At 50.5% G+C, this 23883-nt stretch overlaps 1 protein-coding gene across 1 annotated transcript in view; it reads left to right on the forward strand.

The window, feature by feature from the left end:
- The first annotated feature begins 1572 nt into the window (after window positions 1–1572).
- The window catches only part of C3H1orf94 (chromosome 3 C1orf94 homolog), a 41593-nt gene continuing 19282 nt past the window's right edge, over window positions 1573–23883 (forward strand). Inside the window, exons 1-2 of the mRNA XM_086378104.1 lie at window positions 1573–1901; window positions 20869–21557. Of these exons, the coding sequence (XP_086234230.1) occupies window positions 1573–1901; window positions 20869–21557 (1018 nt within the window). The remainder of the gene's footprint in view (window positions 1902–20868; window positions 21558–23883) is intronic.

Raw genomic sequence — 23883 nt, forward strand, 5'->3', positions numbered from 1 at the left:
CTCCAGTGTCCAGCAACTCACCAGCAAAGAGGAGGGCTCCAGTAATATCTGGGGAATGAATGAAGGAGGGGAGAAGTGGAGAAAGTTGTTAGGGTCACACAGCTAGGAAGGAGCAGTGTCAGGATTCAACCCTATACGTTTTTGGCTGCCATCTCAATTCAAGCCCATGCCTCTTTCTTCTTTTGAGGGCTCTTCATCATCCTTTATTGTGGAAACACTGGAGGAACAATTATAGACTCCTGGGTGCAGAGAGCCCTGTCGGTTGCTTAAGGAAGCTTCTCCAGTGAGGGGAGGAGCCCACCCACCTGCAAACAGCTTAGCTCCTCTCTGCACCTCCGCCCACCCCGGGGACCACTGAGCCCTGCGCTAGGGCAACCAGTCTTTCTCAGTAGCCTGGGGTACCTGGGTTTGAACCCCAGTTCCCCGCTTCTGGGTGGGCCTTGGATACACTCCTTAGAGACTCAGTTTCCTCAAATGTAGAAGGAGAGGACATAATGGTACTAATTTCATGAGGTTGTTCGGAGTGAATAGGACACAGAAACAGCCCAGCGCCAGGCACATGGTAAGCCCCCCGATCAAATGGCAATGAGGGGCGAAATCAGCGACTCAGGGGCAGCACCCAGGTGGGTGCGGAGGAGCGGCGGGCCAGGCGGGGGCGCGATGCCCTGGACTTCTAACGGGGGCAAGCGCCCTGGGGTCCTCCGGGCCCCGCCCCCACCCCACCGGAGGGCCAGGGGCACCGACCGAACCCTGGGCGTCCCGCGCACCTAGCCGTTGCATTTGAAACCCACCAAGGAATTCCAGCGCTGGACGGGAAGGGTCCACAGGCAGGGAGCCACAGGCAGGCAATTTGGCCCAGCCGCCCCCTGGAGACAGTGCCCGTTTAAGGCTTAGGGACCCTTCCCCGACAACCCCAAAGCCCGGCGAGGCGGGGAGGAGGGCCGTGGCTGGTGTCTGCTGGGGACAGCGGGCGGGCTCTGGGCACTCGGGGACTGTTCCTGCGGGCGGGCGGCTGAGCGGCCGGGAGAGGGAGACCAGAGGGGCAGGTGGGGCGAGCAAAGCGGGGCTCAGCCGGGCGAGGGGCTTGGGAAGACCCTCCCGGGAGAACCCGATGGCGGGCTCCCAGCCCCCGGTGCCTCGCACGGTGCCAGGCCCTCACCCCCGCACCCCCCAGGCTTAGCGTACGCTGATGGACTGAGCCTAGGGTCGTGTGGCAACGGGAGAGGGCCAGGGCCTGTGGGGAGACTCAGCCCTCCCCCTCCAGCTGTTCCCAGATGTCATTCTGCCCGCCCAGGCGCCTGGTTCCTGAGCTCAGGGGGATTCCACGGTTACTAAGCTACTGGTTTTTGTTGACTTTTAAATATTTTCTTCTACGGGAGAGGGGGAGGGGGGCAAAAGTCAGGAAAGAGCAACTAAAAACAGATCAAAATAAGCTCCCCCTCCCCGCAAGAAAGCTGTCCTCCATTCACCTTTCAAACACAAACCAAGGGCCTCTGAACAGTCACCTTTCTGGACCAGCAGTCAGACAGAACTGACCTCCTTCCTCCCCATCCTCACTGCCCTTTCTGGTGAATGAGGGGTGGTGGTGGATGGTCATCCTGTCTTCGAGCCCTGGGTGAACAAAGGGGCTTCCGGAAAGAGAGGAAGAGGATGGCCAGTGGCAATGGGCTAGCTTCGTCCTCCGCCCTGGTGGCCAAGCGCCCCTCCGCCCTAGGCCCGTTCCCCAGATACATCTGGATCCACCAGGACACACCCCAGGACAGCTTAGACAAGACTTGCCATGAAATCTGGAAGAGAGTTCAGGGCCTGCCAGAGGCCCTGCAGCCCAGGACCTCCAAGGAGCAGCTCTCTGCCCCCGTGACTGGCACTCCAAGAGACAACGGGCTCAGCTTCCAAGAAGAGTGAGTGTGCCCTTACTTCACGCAAGGGAGGAAGGAGGAGATGAGGTCTGACTTTCGGGGCCTGGGGGGAGTGTTTTGACCTGTTGTTCTGCCTGGCTAAATCCTAAAGGCTGTGTGTTTTCCCCCACCCACCACGGCCCTTTGACAATCTTTACAGGAACAAAATGGTTGGGGTCCTGAAGTTACCTGGGTGAAGGGCCAGAACAGGACTGTATTTCTGCTGCTGTACCAGCCCACTTCGAGGACATTTCTTGTGCAAAGGCATAGGCAATACCAAGGTAGATCCAAAGACCTTGAAAAACCACTCTAGCAAGGGAGAAGGTTCGATGTCTGTGGCTTTCCCCAGAGGCAACTAGAATATGCTTCTCCCCTCCCGCCCTGTAGAGCTAGGCATTGGCACAGATGAATTTGGTGGTTTTAAACCACATCTGGAATTCCCTAATACAGGGAGCAGCTGTCCCATTCAGCCTCCACAGAAGCCGCTGCAAGAGCGCACATCAAAATATTTACTGGGAAGGCATTGACATATTCAGAGGACATAATAGAAAATTAAAGTGCGGGAAGATGGCTGTAAATAGCCCGTTTCCTGGATGGGAAATCCTGTATCTGGGAAACACAGAGCTAAATGTTTCTCCACCAGGGCAAAGTTGGGCAGATATTGTTGGGGATGGATATATTAGAAAGGAGAGGGAGGAGCAGAGAAGAAGAAAGGACCTCGTTAGGAAAAGCAAATAAATCCACCGAGTTATTTATGTCACCTTCGAGCACTTGTTCACTGCTTTGCATCTTCAAAGTGGGCTGTAAACATTAATTAATCCTCCCAGAGTCCCAATGAGGCAGGTATTCGTGTCCCCATTTTACAGATGGATTAAGTGTTAATAATTAAGTGGTCATTAAAGACTAAGTGATAATTAAGTGTTGCCTGTTAAAACACATGCTCCGGCTCAGCTCAGAAATGCTCTGAAGTGGGGGAACCCTTTGGGCAATTATCAACTGTTTCTGGTTTCAGAGATTTCTACACAAGAGCTAGAAAAGGCAAAGTGTAACTGCTTCCCAGTTCACACTCCCTGAAGTCTGGCCCTTTTGGGGCTCATTCACTTACTACACATAAGGGTAGAAGGCACTTTGGCTATTGCTGCCTCTCTGCCCCTGCTCAGCAGGACATGGCTGGGATGGGAATGGCCTGTCTATAGCCAGACTCCTGCTATCTGGCCCCCCGGTGGCACTGAGACCCACTGCCATTTGCTCTGGGACAAGGACTGGGCAGGGGGCCTGTGGGGCTGTGCTCAGCTCTCAATGGCCAAAGAGCTGACTGTCCACTTTGTGACCCAAGGGTCAGTGGCTGTTTCCAGTAGCTGGCACCCTCTCTGCCAGGACTCACGGAGTTAGTGGAGACAGACTCTACTTCCAGTCTGCACTTGGCTGGAAAGTGAACCTGGCAAACCTTTGGCCAGTCCGCTTGGCCTTGATGTTCTCATCTGCAAATGGAGGGTGATATGCCCTGCCCTGTCCACATCGAGTTGATAATGAGGATCAAATGTGATGGGGACAGGAAACGATCAGCTGCACTATCCCAGTGAGGCTATCCCTAAATGCAGTTCTCTGGGCTTGGAGGTGTGGGTTGTTTTTGTTGCCTTCGATGATGCTGATAAATGCTAGAGTACTTCGGAGGCCACCTTCAAGTTGAGTGGCCTGATTTCTGGGTCCCAATCCCCACCTCAGCCAGAGCTGTTCAGCTTTTATGGCTTTTGCTTACTGGAGTTCAAGAGTAAAGTCGCCAGTCCAGGTTCGATGCATGAGACAGGGTGCTCAGGGCTGGTGCACTGGGATGACCCAGAGGGATGAGATGGGGGTTCAGGATGGGGAACACATGTACATCCATGGCTGATTCATGTCAGTGTATGCCAAAACCACTACAATATTGTAAAGTAATTAGCCTCCAGTTAAAATTTTTTTTAAATCCTTAAAAAAAAAAAAAGTAAAGTAAAGGCTGCGGTGAAATAAAAGATTCTGCTATAAGAAAAGAGCTAGGAAACCATTGCCTTAGATGAATAAACGATATCATAATTGTGCAGACATCAACCAAGTAGAACACAATGAACTATTCTTGAAATAAAGGCAGCTGTGATGGTGGAGTCAGATAGCTCTGGTTTCAGATCTCTTTTCAGCCCTGTGCCAGCTGCAGGATTTGTTTAATTTATGTGAGCTTCAGTTTCCTCATCTGCCAAATGGAGATGATTACTATGCATTTCATGGGGTTGTTGGGATGATTAAATGGGATATTTAAACATTCCCGGTAATAACTAGGATTTGTAAAAATTCCTTATAATGATGATGGTGATTTCTTTAAGCCCTACAATTATTACATGAACTGGGGACTATTTTTAAACTCCCCTTCTTTTTACTTTTTGTTATGCAAATGCTCAAACATGTAAAAGAGAATGGTATAGTGAATGTCTGTCAATCAACTTCATTAATTATTAACTTTGGTCCATTCTTGTTTCAATTCTTCCTCCCCTATTTTTCAATCAAATCCTTTTTACAGATGAAATAACTGGTTTGGAGGGCTTCATTTCTTGGCCTGAGGTCCTACAGTTAGGAAGTGGTGGAGTTTCTGACAACCAACCCAGGACCACCTTACCCACTCCCCCTAGGAACTGAGACATCCTTTTGGAAGGTCAAAATATTTGGCAGTCTCATGTTCTGGGTGGGCAAACATAGCTAACAGAGTTCACATCCAGGGAGCTGTCCAGCATATTTGTCAGACGGCTTCAGGCCCACAAGATAACCTCTCAGCCTCTCAGCTAATCTGTCTAGTGTTTCATTCGTAAACCCAGTTTGGGTTTTGGTAATGTTAATTGCTATCAAGGCAGCTAGACAAGTAAGTTCTTGAACTCTTATTAGCCAGAATTTTTTTTATTTTGTCCCCATTTATCATGGAAACCCAGACATCTCAAGTTTGCAAGAGAACTTGGAGACCGTTTTCTGTTGCTTGAATCCTTTCCTTGCCATCCTTGCTAGATGGTTATCCACTCATACACTTTCTTAGATGAGAAGCTCACTACTTCCTAAGGTAGCCTTCCCTCTCTATGAAGCCTGACTGTCAAAAGATCATTTTCTTTTAGTGCTGAAATCTGTCTCTATCAAACCCGTCGACCTGGATTCTGCCCTTAGGGCTCCAAACCCAACCTATCCCCCCTTCTTCTCAGTGGCCCTTTTAGTTACTGAAAGATGATAACAACATCTTCCCTAGGATTTCATGTCTTTGTAAGCTGAGTGTCTTTGTTTTTCTGCGCTTCCCTTCATGTTTGGTTCGTTTCCTGCCCACACTGCTGGTTCTTAGGGCAGTGCAGGAACCAGAACCAAGCACAACAACCCAGGTATGACCCAATCTGAGCAGACTGGCTTCTCCTCCTCTGTATTCTATATTCCTGTTCACGGCAATTAACACCACATTCACTTTTCTCCCCGAGCTGACTTCAGCCTACGAACACACTTCGAGTTCATTCATTCAATTATTCATTCAACACATATTTATTAAGCAGTCTACTGTGTGCCTGGCACTGTGCTGAGAGCTAGTGAAACAGAGCTGTAAACCAGACAAGGTCCTCCTTTCCTAGAGCTTGCGTTCAAGTAGGGGAGAGAAGCACAAAGTAAGTAAATAAAAGAATATAACTTTAGGATGGAAGAAGGACTGGTGTTCTAGTTGGAAGAAACCGATCGTAAGCACATTAAAATTAAACCAATAATTTCAGCTAGGGAGGAGTGAGCTTATGGAAATAAAACTGACAAAGTACTAAGGGGACCTCCTTTAGATGGAGTGGTCAGGGAAGAACTCTGAGGAGAGGCAGTCCTTTGAGCCAAGACCTGGATGCCAAGAAGGAGCCAGTCGGGTGAAAATCTAAGGAAGGATGTCCAGGTAGAAAGGAAAGAAACCACAGACTCTGTGGTGTAGGTGGGCTTGGAGAGGGACAACAGGGCTGGGGTGTGGTGAGTGATGCAGTGTGGCCCAAGGTGGTATCAGAGACAGGCAGGCAAGGTCTCAGAGGCCTGGAGGACCTAGTGGGGAGTTCAGATTTGATTCTCCATGATGTGGGTTACGGGACTCCTTTGGAGGATTTTAGGAAGTGGGTGTAACACGATTGCACGGACTAGTTTTTAAGGATGCCTCTAGCTGCTGTGTGGAAATGGGACAGGTGAGAGAGCAAGCTGGGAGGCCTCTGGAAAGATGCTACAGGAGCCCAGGGAGCACAGTGGTGATGCTGACCGGACCAGAGTGAGGGCAGTGACGATGGACAGAGAGGGGGATTTGGCTCATATTTTGAGGGGAGCCAAAGGAGCCTGCTGATGGTTTGGGGCACACAGACAGAGACATCAAGGCTGAATTGAGGTTTTTGGCTTGAGCACTGGTTGGACAATTTACTGAGGAAGAAATGGAGAGAAATGGGCTGTGAGGGAGGAATCTGTAGTTCCATCTAATGTCAGTTTAACTCCACAATCTCATTCAGTCATCTTTTAATTAGTCTTAAATCTGGGCCGAAAGAATTGTGGAAAGTCACTTACTGACTCACATTCTAGGATTCCCTATTCATTCAGTTTCCCTGTTATTAACACTGCACAGCCTCATGATGGGGGTCTGGGGTTTGCTGTTGACTCTGTTGGCTGGCCTGTGAAATGGCATTTGCTCATGCCTTCATTTATGGAGTCATTCAACACACACTCACAGTCGCCTTCTGGGTGCCAGGCCCTGTGCCGGGTCCCTGGGATACACACATGACGAGGACAGAAAGCCATCTCTCTGAGAGCTGCCAGTCCAGGGGGTGGGATGGACACAGATTCCTGTGGCAGCAAGGGCATTCAACAGGTATTTGTTGTGGGGCTACTGCTTGCCTGGTGGCTCAGCTGGTAAAGAATCCACCTGCAATGCGGGAGACCTGGGTTCGATTCCTGGGTTGGGAAGATCCCCTGGAGAAGGGAAAGGCTGCTGGAATACTCCAGTATTCTGGCCTGGAGAATTCCATGGACTGTATAGTCCCTGGGGTCACAAAGAGTCCGACACGACTGAGCGACTTTCACTTCATTTACTGCTTGCCTGACAAAGTGTGAAAGGAATACAATGGCGAAAAAGATGGGGACAATCTACGAACTCCTACAGGGATCTTCAGTGTCTTCAGAAAGGCAGATCACAACATAATAGAGTAAAGGTCCTGGTGAAGTGCCAGTTCCATGGGTGACCAGGGCTTGGGGTTCAGGGAAGGCTTCCTGGAGGAAGCTGGGGGAGATGAGCTGGAAGGTCATCCTGAGCCAGACCCAAATAGGAGGATAAGGCTACAGAAAGAAAGGAAATCCATTTAAGCATCTAAAAAACAAATGATTTCCTGGTTGGCAGACTTCAGAGGTATCTGTTGCAAGAAGAAATAGGGCTGTTTGGCACTTGCTGTAGTAAATCTTCACTGTTTGCACCCATCGGCCAGACCTCCAGGTGGGAGAGCCACTGGGACTTGGAACCCAAGGCACTGCCCCCTTTGAACTGCACTCTCAACAAACCGGCCCTTTGTTGCTGCATGCGTGCATGCTCAGTCGCTCAGTCATGTCCTACCTTTGCCTCCCTACGGACTGTAGCCTGCCAGGCTCCTCTGTTCATGGGATTTTCCCAGCAAGAGACTGGAGAGGCTTGCCATTTCCTCCTCCTGGGGAATCTTCTCAACTCAGAGATCGAACCCACGTCTCCTGCGTCTCCTGCATTGCAGACAGATTCTTTACTGCTGAACCATTGGGAAGCCCCGTCCCTTGTTGCTACTTTTATTTAAACAGTAAGACAGCCACCTTTCCACTCCCATTCCCACACAATTTCCCATTATCCCTGGAGAACTCCCCATTTTTCCTTGCGCTTACAGGACTCTTTTTGGACACTTTCTTCTCAAGACCCAGCTCAGGAAGAAATGGGATGAATCTTACTTTTCTATAACAGTTGTTTGGAATATATCCCCACTTTTATTTATAAATTTTCTTAAAAAAAAAAGCTTGAAAACTAGTGATGGTAGTGATGAGGACAAGACTTGCACATGAGAACTCAGACTGTTGCCCTAGAGGCAGTTCTGCTCCTGGGTAGCATTCTCTTCCCTTGAAGAGGTCAGACTCCTCTTTGAAAGTCTGAGGGAAGCTGCCATACACCATTTGGCTTGAAACACATCCTCAAATCCCTTGACATTTTGGAAGGTGAGAGAACCCCCACTCCCCAAGTTGGAATCCTTTTCTCATGGACACTTGAGGGTCCCCTCCCTTAAGCGTCCCAGGGCTGGGTCTCAGCCACTGCTGTGATCCCCATCCCACTGACATCGATGCATCCTCCAGCCTGGTTGTCAGTGAATTAGTGCACATCGGTGCTGCAGACAGAGGTTCAAGGGCCTCAGCCCTTCCCTCCTCCAACCTCCTTACGCACCTGTGGGTCACCTTCGTGACAGTTTTTGATTCCTTGCCTCCCTGCAGACCTCTCTTCCCCCATTTTCAGACCATCTTGTCTTACTGCTCCTGGTTCCTCTCCCTCTTGGATGTCCTTCACCCTTTGCCAACTTCATCTTCCTGAAACACATCAACAGCACTACTCAGGCATCCCCATGTATTCCTCCTTGTCCTGAACTGCCTGACCTGGTCTTGAAGAGTCTCTGTAGTTGGCCCTGCCTACTTCTCTAGGTGTAGCCCTGAATGCTCTTCTCCAAACTCCCTGTAAACCAAGATGTGCCATGAGCAGGCGCATAACTCCCTTGCTGTCAAATTATTCCTCTACCAGGAATGCCTTTCTTCCCTATTTCTGTCTACTGAAATCTTACCCATCCTTAAAGACCTGGAATTAGTGTATCATCCTTTAAAATTCTCACTGCTGACCCCATTTAACATTTTTCCTTTCTCCCTCTTCTTTGTTCCTTTTTTTAAAAAAAATTAAGTAAGCAATTATATCCCCTCTCTTTCCTAAGAGTTTAAAGGTGGCTCAGATAACCATAAAATAAGGACACAGGTGGATTTAGAATCCCAGTATACTTCCCAGCTGTTGTCAAGTTGCTCAAAATTTCTGTGCCCCATTTTCCTCATCTGAAAGATAGAAAAAGTCATAGTGACCACACTAAAGGACTGTTTTGGAGGTTAATGAAAGAAAGTATGCAAAGTTTGCACAGCACTTGGCAGAAAATAGTGATTCCAAATTCACCATCTTCGTTGTCACTCTGTTATCATGAGTATCAAGGATAAAATGACAGGGGTTAAGTAATCAACAATAGTGTGGGAGGAGGAGACTTATATACCAGAGAACCTAAGCCAAGGGGAAGTGCTCAGTGGAGGCCAGCATGTCGGTCTGAGACTCTAGGCAGGTGGAGCCAACAGTTGGTTTCTGTAACTCATATCATCTAATAGGAGAAAGCAGGACAGACAAGTGCTGCCTTGGCTCTGAGGACCGAATGGCAGAGGTCGTTAGATGAGGGTGATGGGACGGAAGAGTCAATTTAGAACCAGCTCTTGGGTTGACTGTTGGCCAGAGGGGAGGACACAGGGCCACAGTGAGAAGTGTCAGCCTCATTCCGGAGCAGGGTTTCTGATGAGGTGGTCCTCTGGCAAGTACTGTACTCTGCCGGTGGCAACAGTCTCCCTTCCCCCACTTGACCATGGCTCCTTAAGGGCAAGGGCTGTGTCTTACTCATCATTGTCTCCCCAGTGCCCAGCCGAGTTCCTGGCACTCGGTGGCAATGCAGTGTGTATGAATGAATGAGTAAGTGAATGATGGATGAGCCATAAAAATGCCACTGCAAGGAGAATGAGGCCCAGAGGTGGCCAGGGGCCAAGTGAGAGGTCACAGTCCTCAGAGGAAGCTTTGAGTGATGTGGGGACAGGATGTCAGGAAGCCAAGACATTGCAAGCTCTTTTCTTCCTTCTGCCTTAAGCCTAAGAAGGGAACTGACGTTTTCATGAGCAACTGATAAGTGCCAAGCTCTGTTGTTTCCATTTTCTGTTTATCTCATTGTCTTAGCAACCCTTCTCCATCGATGGTTAATATTATTCCCGTTTTACAGGTGGGGAAGCCAAGGCTCAGAGAAGTTAGGCAACTTGCCCAGAGTCATCCAGCTCGCAGGGAGCAGAACAGGGATAGGAACCTGGTGAAGCTTCAAGGCCAGAGCTGTTTCCTGGCACCAGGGGCCCTTCAGAATAGCCCTTGCATGTCTGCTTAGTACTGGGAGCCATGAGCGGTGAAGGCCAAGACGAATCATGATTAACATCCCACGTCCCGTGTCCCCCTTTTTAATTTAATTTTAGGGTTTCAGGAGCCGTGTCGCAGGTTCTGGGAGCCTGCAGAGATGGGCCACCAGTGGTTTGGTTTAATCCCCTTTTTAATATCTTTGTTGCAACGTTCTTTCCAATTCAGCTCCCAAGTCACATTAAAAAAATACCTCTTCCTTAGGGTAAGCCTCCTCTTATTAAACAGATTCAAATGAAAAGTTTTAAAGATAATTTGAACAATAAGAATCACTCTGTAGCTCCCAGCCGAAGCTCCTTTATTGCTGTATTTATTCCCCAGTATTTCTTTTCTCATTCCCCAGCTCACCGAATCCTTCACTCCCCACCCCGCCACACACCCTAACCCTTCCAGTCCAAGGCCCAACTTCTGCCTGCTGGTCTCTTCCTCTCTTCTCCCTTCTTTCACCTCCAGGGCAAGGCGGGTCAGGTTGAGGGCAGGGTGGGAGGTCTCACTTATACCAGCCAATCTGCCTTCTAAGACTGTCACACCTGCCCTGAGGGACGGGGAGGGTGGAGATGGGGGAGCTGAAGTGTCTGGAGGGAAATTCATATCTGTCTGCGGGTCCTATTGCATTGTTGCTGTCGTTCAGTCACTCAGTCACGTCCGACTCTTTGCAGCTCCATGGACTGCAGCTCGCCAAGCCTCCCTGTCCATCACCAACTCCCGGAGCTTGCTCAAACTCATGTCCACTGAGTCAGTGATGCCATCCAACCGTTTCATCCTCTGTCGTCCACTTCTCCTCCTGCCTTCAATCTTTGCCAGCATCAGGGTCTTTTCCAATGAGTCAGTTCTTCCCATCAGGTGGCCAAAGTATTGGCGTTTCAGCTTCAGCATCAGTCCTTCCAATGAATATTCAGGACTGATTTCCTTTAGGATGGACTGGTTGGATCTCCTTGCAGTTCAAGGGACTCTCAAGAGTCTTCTCCAACACCACAGTTCAAAAGCATCAATTCTTTGGCTCTTAGCTTTCTTTATAGTCCAACTCTCCCATTCATACACGACTACTGGAAAAACCATAACTTTGACTAGATGAACCTTTGTCAGCAAAGTAATGTCTCTGCTATTTAATATGCTGTCTAGGTTGGTCATAGCTTTTCTTCCAAGGAGCAAGCGTCTTTTAATTCTGTGGCTACAGTCACCATTTGCAGTGATTTTGGAGCCTAAGAAAATTAAGTCTGTCACTGTTTCCATTTTTCCCCCATCTATTTGCCATATAGTGATGGGATTCTTGATGAAAGTGAAAGAGGAGAGTGAAACAGTTGGCTTAAAGCTCAACATTCAGAAAACTAAGATCATGGCGTCCAGTCCCATCACTTCATGGGAAATAGACAGGAAAACAGTGGCTGACTTTATTTTTCTGGGCTCCAAAATCACTGCAGATGGTGACTGCAGTCATGAAATTAAAAGACACTTACTCTTTGGAAGGAAAGTTATGACCAACATGGATAGCATATTCAAAAGCAGAGATATTACTTTGTCAACAAAGGTCCGTCTAGTCAAGGCTATGGTTTTTCCAGTGGTCATGCATGGATGTGAGAGTTGGACTATGAAGAAAGCTGAGCGCTGAAGAATTGATGCTTTTGAACTGTGGTGTTTAAGAAGACTCTTGAGAGTCCCTTGGACTGCAAGGAGATGCAACCAGTCCATCCTTAAGGAGATCAGTCCTGGGTGTTCATTGGAAGGACTGATGGTGAAGCTGAAACTCCAATACTTTGGCCACCTCATGCGAAGAACTGACTCATTGGAAAAGACCCTGATGCTGGGAAAGTTTGAGGGCAGGAGGAGAAGGGGACAACAGAGGATGAAATGGTTGGATGGCATCACTGACTCAATGGACCTGGGTTTGGGTGGACTCTGGGAGTTGGTGATGGACAGGGAGGCCTGGCATGCTGCGGTTCATGGGGTCGCAAAGAGTTGGACACGACTGAGCAACTGAGCTGAACTGAACTGAACTGATGGGACTGGATGCCATGATCTTAGTTTTTTTAATGTTGAGTTTTAAGCCAGCTTTTTCACTCTCCTCTTTCACCTTTATCCAGAGGCTCTTTAGTTCCTCTTTGCTTTCTGCCATAAGGGTGGTGTCATCTGCATATCTGATGTTATTGATATTTCTCCCAGCAATCTTGATTCCAGCTTGTGCTTCATCCAGTTTGGCATTTCTCATGATGTACTCTGCATGTAAGTTAAATAAGCAGAGTGGCGGTATACAGCCTTGAGGTACTCCATTCCTAATTTGAATTAGTCTGTTGTTCCATGTCTGGTTCTAACTGTTGCTTCTTAACTTGCATACAGGTTTTGCAGGAGGCAGATAAGGCGGTCTGGTATTCCCATCTCTTGAAGAAATTTCCAGTTCGTTGTGACCCACACAGTCAAAGGCTTTAGCATAGTCAGTGAAGCAGAACTAGATGTTTTTCTGGAATTCTCTTGTTTTTTCTATGATCCATCTGCATCCAAACCAAGGCCTGGAGGCAGAGGGTGGAGGGAGGGAATCCTGGCTCAGAATGCAGATGCCTGGGCCCCATTCTGGACCAACTGAACTGCCATTTCTGCAGGGGTGCCCAGGAATCTGCATTTGAAACAAGCAGCCCAGGGGACTCCTGTGCATATCTGTAGAAAGTTCTCTGATACTTTGAGGGTCAAAGATGAGGGAACCTCAGGCTTCAAAAGGACACAACTTTGAGAAAGAGGTATTCCAAAGAAAAGCTTGAAGGAAGGAGATTGACTTTTTTTGCCTTCTAAGCGGATGCCAGGGATACTGTAGAAAAGGGACTCTCCCCTGTGTGAAGACCTTTGTTGAGAAATGAGATAAACATGGAGTCCAGGCTCGGGCAGCGGAGGAATTCCAGAGTGCCACCACCCTTAACCCCGGGTGGTGTCACCACCCCCACGGGACAGATGACCAAGATTTCTGTGACTTCCTACCCCAGCCAGCCTGGACCCTGGGCTGTGAAGGGTCAGCAGACCGCTCCCCGCGCTGCGGGTCTAGAGGTCTGAGCTGCTAACATTTGCATAGTGCCCGTTACAGTTTACCGAGTGCTTTCACATTCCTCATCTCACTTAATCCTCAGGCAGCCTGGAGCGTGGAGGAGGGGCGGGAGTCAGAGTTTTCTGCAAGCCTGCTGCCCACTCTGCCCCCCTCACTAGGGAGGGCCCAGGGGATGCAGCTCTGGGTTTCCAGGTACCTTTGGGGTGCAGGTGCATGGGCCCTGGGGTGGCAATGGAGTCTGTAGCTTCTCTCCACTCCCCTCTTCACCCCCCAAACTGAAAAAAATCGGCCCAGTCCTCTCGGCTTGTAAGAGGGGGAGCCTGCCCTCCTTCCCCCTTTCTTCCTTCTGGGTTTCTATAAGCTACAGCAGTGTTGTGTGCACGTGTACATGGGTGTGTCTACGTGTGTACAGGGGTGTATGTGCACATGTCTGTGCTGTGTTTACCTGTGTAGGTATGTGTACATCTGTGGTGTGTGTGTGTGCATGGCTGTGGTGTGCATGGCTGTATGTGTGCACACAGCTGTGTGTGGTTGTAGCATGTCTGTGTGCCTGGGTGTGTGTGCATGCACTGGTGTGTGTGCGTGTGCATGGTTATGCTTCGTGTATGTGTACATAAGGGTTAGTATGTATGTGAGCATGACTGTGGTGTATGGGTGTGTGCGTAGATGTGGGGGGAGGTGGTGGCATGTGTGTTTGCACGTGTGGCTTGGGAAATGTGCGTGTGCACATATGTAATGCTGTGTGGACAATCATAGGCTGGTGTGTGTGTGTGTGCATGGTGTGGTGTGTGTATGGGAGGGGGACTCGGCAGATTGGTGAATCCTAGGTCTGGGGAGAGGAGAGGTGAGGACACAGGTAGCTTTGACAGGGGCGGCCGTGTCCCCTCTGTCCACACTGGACAGACGCCACCTTTGGTGCTGTGACGTAGGCTCCAGGGGAACAGAAGGTGGATCCCTGCTCCCCAGGCAGACGAGAAGACCAGAGTGTCCAAGAGCCTTGGTCAAGTCACGGTGGGGGCCACGTGGGGAATGGGGCCCTTAACCTCTTCATTTAGAAACTGGATAATTGGATCTCCGTGGGCTTTTGATAAACCGTCGTTCTCCCTCTCCCTCATTTGCACATAATCTACACACACCTTCTGGTGTACTTGAAATCATCTCTTGATTACTTACAATACCCAGTACAATGTGAATACTATGTAAGTAATTGTACAACATAAAAGCTATGTAAGTAGTTGCCAGTGTGCAGCAAATTCAAGTTTTGCTTTTTGGAATTTTCTGGAATTTTTTTTCAAGTATTTTTCATCCATAGTTGGTTGAAGCCACAGATGTGGAACCTGTGAATATGGAGGGCTGACTATGTAACAAGCTACCTCAAACTTCAGCGCCTCTAAACCACAACTTCCTACTCAGCTCTCCCCAGTTGAGCAATCCAGTAGGCTGGGTTCTGCCAGTTGGTTCTTCTGGGTGGGGCTGGGCATGGCTTGGCAGGACCTGGCTCATCCTTACCCACAGGTCTGTGGTCATCCAGGCCTGGCTAGTCAGCTGAGGATCTTGGGGTTTTCCTCCATGGGATGTGTTATCCTCCTGGGCTTGCTCATGGGGAGGTCGCCAAACCCCCAAGAAACCAGAGGTTAAGCCCTAATGCCCAAGCGCTCGCCACATCTCTGCTTCTTTACTGAACCAAGCCAAGCAGGCGCTACCACAGGGTCAAAGCTATAACCGGTCTTCATCCCACCCCATTGCAGTTGTTGTGAGGATTCAAATAAGAGTTTTTCATGGCCCGTGTTCAGCACTGTGCCTCGCTGGTTAGTTCATCCTCCGTAAGTACTCACTCTTCTGATTTTGTGAACTGGAACTGGAGGCTTAGACATATTCGACAGCTTGCTGGAGGTCTGGCCTCCATGCAGCCGTGGAATTTGAACTCAGCTCCTGCCTCCTTCCAGGCAGTGAGCTCTTAGCCACTCTGCTGCTCTACCCATGCAGACATGCGGAGGAGTCGGTCTCATCTGCCGCCACAAGGTCGGTCAATCTCTGGATGGAGCCTGAGCCCTTCGCTTGCTTCCGTCTTCAGTCAGCCATGTTCCCCGGGCACCAGGCCTGGGTAACGTGTTTTGTCATCGATCTGAAATGCCATGGTGGGAAGAAAATATTTGTTTTGGTGTCCTCTTCCAGCACTAACAATTTTCTGCTTGCATTTTTCTGTTGTTTGGCTCAGATGAATAGCAGTTTTCATCTTTGCTCTGTGTTATCATGTACACAGAACTGCTGTCGGGGAGCTAACAGCATGCTTGCTTAGTCATTATTCTGGGAAGGGGTGCCAGCCAGTCAATAGCCTTTATTTTTATACGACTCTGTACACTGCAAATGCCGAAATGTCGTGCAGCGCCTGCGTACAGAGTCACCATCAGACACCTATCATTTCTGGAGGTGGGCGGAATGGAAGTGGTGGCTGCCACTGGGGCCGGGCACCAATTCTGACTGGCTTCCTCTGTCAGCACCTGGGAGCTGGGTTAACCACCCTGAATGATACACTGTGATAGAGTCTGTGGCAGATTTTATGGTTTTTACCCACTCAAAGGAGAAAGCAAATAGCACCAAAGAGATGCCAGCCTCGGCAAAACTTCTTAAGGAGAGAGCAAGAAAGATAGATGCAGGCAGGCAGTCTTGGTGTGGGACCTAGCACCGTCGTGGGGAGAGGGAAGAATCTTTCTGGGAGCCCCACTGTGGGCTCTAAGAGTTGGGCAGGATCTTTGTGGGGTCTGCGGTGGGACTGCCTTACCGGGGTTGGGAGTTCTTAGGACGAGGTCAAACAGGCTGGTCGTTGTCATCCTGTCAGCTCACAGGGGTGGCAGGCCCACAGTAAGGACATGAGATGGAAGGCCAGAAAAATGGAATAAAAACCAGGGAGTCTGCAACCAGTAAAAGGAGCTGGGTGGTTTTTGGCAACACAGCTTTTGATTTCCAGAGTTCCAAGAAATGGACAAGGATAAAGACAAATTCACAAGCCAGTTTATTTATTTATTCAATAAATACCTATTTAGCTTGGAAGTGGTGCCCAGCACAGCTCAAAGTCTTGAGGCTTCCGTGGTGGACACGATACAATTCCTGCCCTCAGGGAAGATGTGTTGTTGTCAGAAATAAAGACATTAAAAAAATATACTTTGCCAGGGTGACGAATACTAGGAAGGAAATAAACAGATTGACGGAGCACAGAGTGCTCCTTAAGAGTTAGTCCTAGGATGGACTAGAGTCCAGGAGGTGCAAAGGCCCCGGGGTTAGAGTGAACTCAATATGCAAAGGAATATTTCTAAGATGAGAGGGGCTGGAAGAAGAGGAATCTCAAAGCAGGAGGGCATAACTAGGCCACTTAGTGGGGTGCCCTGGGGGTCAGAAAGGGGTCTGGATTTTTATTGTGTGAAGTAAGAACCCACATAAGGGTTTAAGCGGGGAAATGGTTTGATCTAAGTTCTGAGGATGTCTTTCCTCGGCTGGCATGCAGTTTTCTAAGGAACAAATGAATCATATTTTCTTGGGAGTGGGAAGGGCAGGAAGGGGAGACCCTCGCTTAGGGACTTGTACCTGTGCTGAATCTTGATTGCAGCAGGTGTTTGATAGAGGCTGTCTAGGAGAAATGGAGATGCAGTGATAGTGACTGGATTGATTTATTCCCCCAAAGTGTTGATCCAGGATTACTGTCAGGCTGGGGGTGGAGGGGAGGGTTTCCAGCAATGTCCCTAAGGCTCTGGACTCTGGACTCTCTCGCCTTCAACATTTCTATCCATAAATTGGCGGGGGACCCAGGAGGCAGACTCATCAGACATGCAGCTGACACAGAGCTGTCAGGGACAGCTAAGGCCACGGATGGCAGGCTCAGGACTCACTATGATGATCCTCCACAGGCTGGAGTGATGGGATGAGCCCAGCAAGATGCTTGATTGCATTCAGACTGGGAAACAAAGCCCAGCCTTGGAGCAGGGAGACCTTGCTGGAGAACTTTCCCTGAAAAGGAAGCTGGGGTGGGGCAGGAAGAGGTCAGAAAGTCAGCTGGATCCTGGAGCATCCCCACAACAGCCTCTTCACTTCTTTGGTGACAGAGTCCTTAGCCTCTTAGAAGTTCACTTTTCTCATCTGTAAGGAGAGAATGATTTTGTCAATTGCCCAGAGGCATGGAGAAGATTAAACAGAAGCATATATGTGGATGCCTGGCTTCCAGTCTGGCCTTCCAGATTCATAGCAGATGCAAAGGAAATAGGAGTTTGTAGAGACTGTCCCAGGGAGGGTTGGGTGCCCTGGGCCAGTCTTTCAGAGGGATGCAGGGGACCTGCAGTCCAGATGAGCCCCTCTGTTCTTGGCACAGACTCTTCTGGGATTGCAAGCTTCTTAAGAGGCCCATTGATCCCCATGATGTTCCAGAAAAGAATGGCTGAGGAATATGAGGAGTTTACACTCAGCTCCTTCTGGATCCTCTCCATCAGCCTGGCTCTGGGGTGTGGGAGAGGTAGGAGTGTCCTCTCAGGTGCTGAGGAGGGACCACCTGCAGGGTGGATTTGGTACAGAGACCTCAGGCCTCGTGGGTCTTTTAAAAGCTGCTTTGACTTCTCCTTGGAGCTGGTGCTTTGAAGGATACCGTGCCGAGACTTGTGTGTCCGTCTATTGTAGAACTTTTTTATTTTAGGAAAAAAAAAAAAAAAAATGAGAAGCCAAACAGACAAAAATAGAGCTAATAGTACTTGGTGAACCCATGTACCTCTCACTAAGCCTTAGACCTGGTCAACATAAGCCCAATCTTGCTTTATCTACTCCCCAACCCCCATCTTTTCCCTCCCCCTGCTAGATTAAGTTTAAAGCTAACCCCAGATGTAATGTTATCTGTAAAGACTTTAGCATGTATCTCTAAGAGATAACATTTTTATTGTTTAAGTATAACCACAGTACCATTATTCTGACTTTTAAAAATTAACATAATTGTGATGTCTTTCTAATTCAGAAGATCTATCTGTATACAGCTTGCTTTGCAAGTTTTGGAGGGGGCTGCTGCTGCTGCTAAGTCGCTTCAGTCGTGTCTGACTCTGTGCGACCCCAAAGACGGCAGCCCACCAGGCTCCCTCATCCCTGGGATTCTCCAGGCAAGAACACTGGAGTGGGTTGCCATTTCCGTCTCCAAGGCATGAAAGTGAAAAGTGAAAGTGAAGTCTCGCAGTCATGTCCGACTCTTTGCGACCCCATGGACTGCAGCCTACCAGGCTCCTCCATCCATGGGATTTTCCAGGCAAGAGTACTGGAGTGGGGTGCCATTTTGGAGGAGAACAGAGAGGCAAAAACTGGTCTTTCTAATGTCTGATTTCTCTGACTAGAGTTTCCCCTGTTCTCTTTGAGGGTGATGATGAAGAAGATGGGGGATCAATAACTTGGGACCATGGATTGGCAGCCTCTTTATTCCAAGTATTCCCAGGGACACAGCAGAAAAGTGAAGTGAAAGTGTTAGTCGCTCAGTTGTGTTGGACTCTTTGCAAACCTGTGGACTGTAGCCCATGAGGCTCCTCTGTCCATGGAATTCTCCAGGCAAGAATACTGGAGTAGGTAGCCATTCCTTTCTCCAGGGGATCTTCCTGACCCAGGGATTGAGCACGGGTCTCCTGCATTGCAAGCATGCTCCCAGGGACACAATTGATAGACTGAGTCTAGATGTGGGGAGGAGGAAAAATGGGAGTAAGGAGAGAGAGCCAGGAAGAGGGGAAGAACCAAGTGAATGGCCTTGCCCCTTCCATGGCGTCGATGGCCAGCGTCCAGCACCAGCCCGCTCCTGCTGCCAGCCACCGCGTGCCCAGTGCTCCTGTGTGTGTGTGTCTGTGCCAAGGCTGCACAGGGGTTACTTCACCAAGTTCTCATCCCACCCAGGGGCTGGGTGCTTGTAGTGTCATAGGTGTCATGCGTTGTCACAGGGGAGTCCCCAAGGTTCCGGGATGTGGTAGGAAGTGAGCAGTAGTGCCTGATTCTGTTCTCAGTCTGTTTGACTGGAGCCTGCTTTTTCCTGGCATGGCTCCCAGCCTCCAGGCCTGGGGAGACCACATGCGGGGCTGGTGTTCAGGAGGCGGTGGCTGTCGCCATCATTAGAATAGTGACAAGCTCCCACGTTTTAAACTCTTCCCTAGGCCTCCCAAGTGCCCTGGCCAGCAGTGACCTTTACCAGGACCCCTTGGGACTCATCAGTAGCCATCAACTATGGGATTAATGCCGGCACAGTAGGAGCATCTGGGACTGTAGCCTGTGCCCACTCTGACTGGTTGTCAGATACAGAGACCATCCTCTGGTTTTGTGTGTGATGACTGTGAGTCATTTTATGCCTGCACTGCACCTGTGTGTGTGTGTGTGTGTGTGTGTCCGTGTGCATGTGTTCATATACAGAGCATTACCAGGAAGGAACATCCTTGCTGGGAGCATTTGCTAGTCATTATTTTCGGGGCTCACCGAATCCATAGAATGGGCTGTCAGGGCAGGAGTATACTCTGAGCCTGCCCAAAGCTCCATTCACAGGATGCTTTAATTTTCCCCTCTGCTTCTTTTTTCACCATTTTCACCAGCACTAGAACTCTGAGCAGTTTCTAGAATGCTCTATGCAGGCCAGCTTATCCACCCTTCCTGGGAACCCACCCAGGAGGAAGAGCAGGGTGGGCTGCCACAGTCCTCCTGGGAGTACCAGGGAGGAAGGTTCCCCCTTATCAAGGATGCTGGTGGGCCAGTGTGGGCCCAAACCAGTCCGGCAGGATTGCTACCCTCTCCCACACCTGGAGACAGCCAGCATCTAGGAGCTTAGAGTCCATGGGACCATCAGGCCTCATTAGGATGGTGCCGGCCACCAAGGGTGCAGTTGGAGGTCCCAGGTCTCAGGTGCAGGTAGAGGCCAGTGTTTAGATACAGGAAGACTCTTGTGAATCAGTGCAGGGATCAAGCAATTGCTGGTGCTCCCAGGCAGCCCAGTCTGTGATCTGGTCAGAAGGCCATGCCAGCCAAGGTGGACACGGGTATCTATGGAGCCATGTGCAGATTTCAGGATCCAAAGGCCCAGCCCGGCTGACAGAGGTGTCTATAGACTGGCTGTCCCTTTAACTGCCCTTACCGTGCCAGACATGGTCTGGAGTGTCTCTGTAATACTCCACTTCATCAGGAAGGAAGACAGTGGTACCATGATGCTGAGCAAGGGACCCAGGATCACATGGCTGGGATGTGACCGAGCCAGGCTGTGAGCTCCAGCTGCCACCTTGCTGTCCCTGCTCTCACTCAGACCATCCTGCAGTGCATGGGGCCCCGGCACCCTGGACGCCATGTCCAGAGCTGTTGACTCAGTCCTGTTCCCTTTGCTACTGGTCTTTTAGTGCTTTTGGTCCTGAGCACCACCAAACAGGGAGCGATGGACAAAAATGCAGACTCAGCCCACTCAGCAAGATGGAGCACTGGGAGAGGACCCAGGGGTCCCGATTCCCAGAACCAAGCTCTTAGGACTCTTGCCTGTTGGTATGGTATAAAAACCCCTTGGGGGTCCATGTATGGCCCAGTTTCTCTCGTGAAGAGCAATAGGCTTCTCACCTTGGGAAACATGTTTTCTCTAGCCCCTTTTCCTGGGGTCTGTGCCCCACTGCAGAGCCACCCTCAGGGAGCGGGCCCTAAACCCATCTCTCTTTCTGACCTGTTTGCAGGGCTCTGGAGCTCACCAGTGGCAAAGACGAGATCTCCTTGTTGGTGGAGCAGGAGTTCTTGAGCCTCACCAAAGAGCACCTCATCCTGGTCACCAAGAGCTCGGGGGATCTGGAGGCACCCGGAAGCAACCCTGAGGGGCCCAGACAGCCAGCCCCTCGCCTTCTCATGCCTTCGCTGGTGGCCAGCAGCAGTGAGCACCCAGGAGCCTCCATCATGGCCGGTGACAAACTCCTGGAGCCGAAGGTGGCCGTGTCGGTCGTCAGCAGCCGGCCAGACTGTGATTCTGCCACGTCTATGGTCACGGGCATTCTGCGTGCTGCCAAGGTCAAGAGTGCCAGGGGGACAGAGGACAGGAGCCGCAGCCTGGGGGCCTCCAGCTCGGAGATCAGCAAGCTCCTGGCTCAATTCCCACTGAAGTCCACAGAAACGTCCAAGGGCCCCGACAACAAGATGGTGTTGGAGGAGACCCGGGTCATCAAGGACTTCCTGCAGAGCAGCATGTTCAGTGGCCCTGGACCCAGAGAGCCCACGGGGCTGGGCCCGTTCCTGCTGCTGCCTCCCCCACCTCCGCCTGTGCTTCCCAACAAACTCCCTGAGCTCCCTGCTCAGAAGAAGCAGCTTCCAGTGTTTGCCAAGATCTGCTCCAAGCCCGAGGCTGACCCCATCATGGAGGGGTACCAACTGATAGGTGAGTGGGGCTGGGAGCAAGGCTAGGAAGCACGCTTGCTGGGAGGAGAAACTTAGCAGAAAGCCACATGGGCTGCATTAGGAACATGAAGCATCGCTGTGCAAAGTAGGGTGAGGTGGCCTTGCTGACGAGCATGGTCCAGGGTGCAGGCTGTTTTCAGCCCCCACAGCCCTCCTCTGCCGGATGCTCGTATACAAGGCACGTCTCATGTCGCCAAACATGGTGGCCGTGAATCCAACACACTTTGGGAAGCGGGAGAGGCCCGTTTTGTAACCGACTGGGTTTTTAAATCCATAGGCACCCCGAGGACATGGAAGGAAGCATTTACCCTTGCTGGGTCCAGGGTGAAAGTGCAGCCAGGGGACCCTGAGCTGAATAGGAGGGAAATTTAACTGGCTTCTGATGGAGGCTCCTGTCCTGACCGTGGTGCCTGGTCCCCTCTCTCAGGGATCGGGGGTGAATGTGTAAGCTCTCCAGGTGCGGGCAGACTGCTGGCCCTGGGTTTGTTCCCAGGGACCCCAGGGCTTTAGAAAAGTGCATTCCCACTCCTAAATCGAGGAGTCCACATCCTCCCTGGGATTGCCAGCCACCTCCCAAGCCTCCCCAAGTTCCAGGATTCTGCATTTTGTGTCTGTTCTGATCCAGCTACTCAGACTGGATGGTTCCAAGAGGGAAGACTGGTGGCAGTGACACTTGCCTGCCATCAGCAGTCGCTGGGAGGAAACGGGAAGAAAAACTGCCCCCAGGTTGTGAGAGATGGGTAAAGGAGAGATGCCTATATTGGGAGGGCCCAGATCCATCTTCCTAAGAAAACAGGGACACAGTCACCCTAGAGAACATTCTGTGGGAGCATTTTAGGAAGCCAAGGACTCCAAACTGTGGACGGCATGCTGGACTCTGGGTCCTGGGCAGGCCTCCACAGGTCAAGGAACTCGGGACAATCAGCTGTGTATGTGAGATGATGGGACATACCCGGGGGAGGAGACGTGCCTCCCACCTCCTTCTCCACCAGGGAGTTGTGGATGTTTCTCTGTCAAACAGGGCTGCTGGTTTGGAGAGAGTTCTGTCCCACACACCTTCCCACCATTTGCGTGTGTGTGTGTGTACAGGTGTATGAGTGAAGGTGTGCTGAGAGGAACTTTGCAGATGTGAGCGTATTAGAGGCAATGCAGTGTGGGCACATCTGAGTGTAACCCTTCTGCGTGTGTAGTTGTGTATGTGTGTGAGCGAGCGAAGGGAATGGCAGGAAGGGATGTGTATGTGTGTGTGTCTGTGTATACAGCCTTTAGAAGAGGGAGCTTTGGAGATGAGTGAGTAGCAAGTGTGTTTCAGGTGACTGGGGGGTGGTGTGATGGCAGGTGTGTGGGCCTCTGGGGAGAGGGTTATTATTAGTGGGTACTGTTATCTCAGCACTGGCTGGGGGCCACACTCTGCAACCAGAGAAGCTCTAGGAAAAGACACCAGGGACATGTTTGCTAAAAATGTCATTTTCTTCTGGCTCAGGCTAGAGCAGCTTTCTCCTTTGCTGGGATGGCAGTAAGAGGGCAGGCCCCATCCTGTCCAGACTCAGCCTCAAGGCCATGGGCTAGTGGGACTAAGAGTTGGTGGGATCGTGTCTACTCCCAACAGGTAATTCTGGGCGCAAGTCCTCTGATCCCATTGCTCCCAGCATGATCCACTGCGCCCGCCATGTGTCCAGTGCCATTTCCCAGCCAAGCTCCACGGAGACCAGGACCTCCAGGCTGGGAAAAACAGGAAGGTGCTGAGAGCAAGGCCCTCTTCCCTGCTTCAGTCAAGCAGTGCCTTAAAAATTTTATATATGTGTATATATTATATGCTTCCCTGGTGGCTCAGCGGTAAAGAATTGGCCTGCAATACAGGAGACCCAGATGATTTGGGTTCAGTCCCTGGATCGGGAGGATCCCCTGAAGGGGGCATGGCAACCCACTCCAGTATTCTTGCTGGGGAAATCCCATGGACAGAGGAGCCTGGCAGGCTACAGTCCGTAGGGTCACAAAGAGTCGGACATAACTGAGCATGCACGAACCATGTATTTATGGGTGCAGTATGGTGCATTCCCCCGCCATGCTTAATTTTGTTGGAAGAGAGAGTTCCATTGCTCAAAAGGAAAATTGGGTGAAAAACCACTGTTGTAGGGGATCCCTGGTGGTCCAGGCAGTGTCCTTGCACCAGGGAGACTTGGGCTATTTGGAGAGAGAGCTGAGCCTGGCCCCGACACATCCAGTGGCTCACTGGTGCCTCTGTGCCTTTGCCCACGGTCACCCATGGCTCTGGGTGTAAGGCCTCGCTGGAGGCCCTCCTCCTC

The sequence above is a fragment of the Bos grunniens genome, chromosome 3 (genome assembly GCF_055505025.1).
Source record: "Bos grunniens cultivar Pamir isolate PY7600 chromosome 3, Bosgru_T2T1.0, whole genome shotgun sequence".
NCBI classification, from domain to species: domain Eukaryota; kingdom Metazoa; phylum Chordata; class Mammalia; order Artiodactyla; family Bovidae; genus Bos; species Bos grunniens.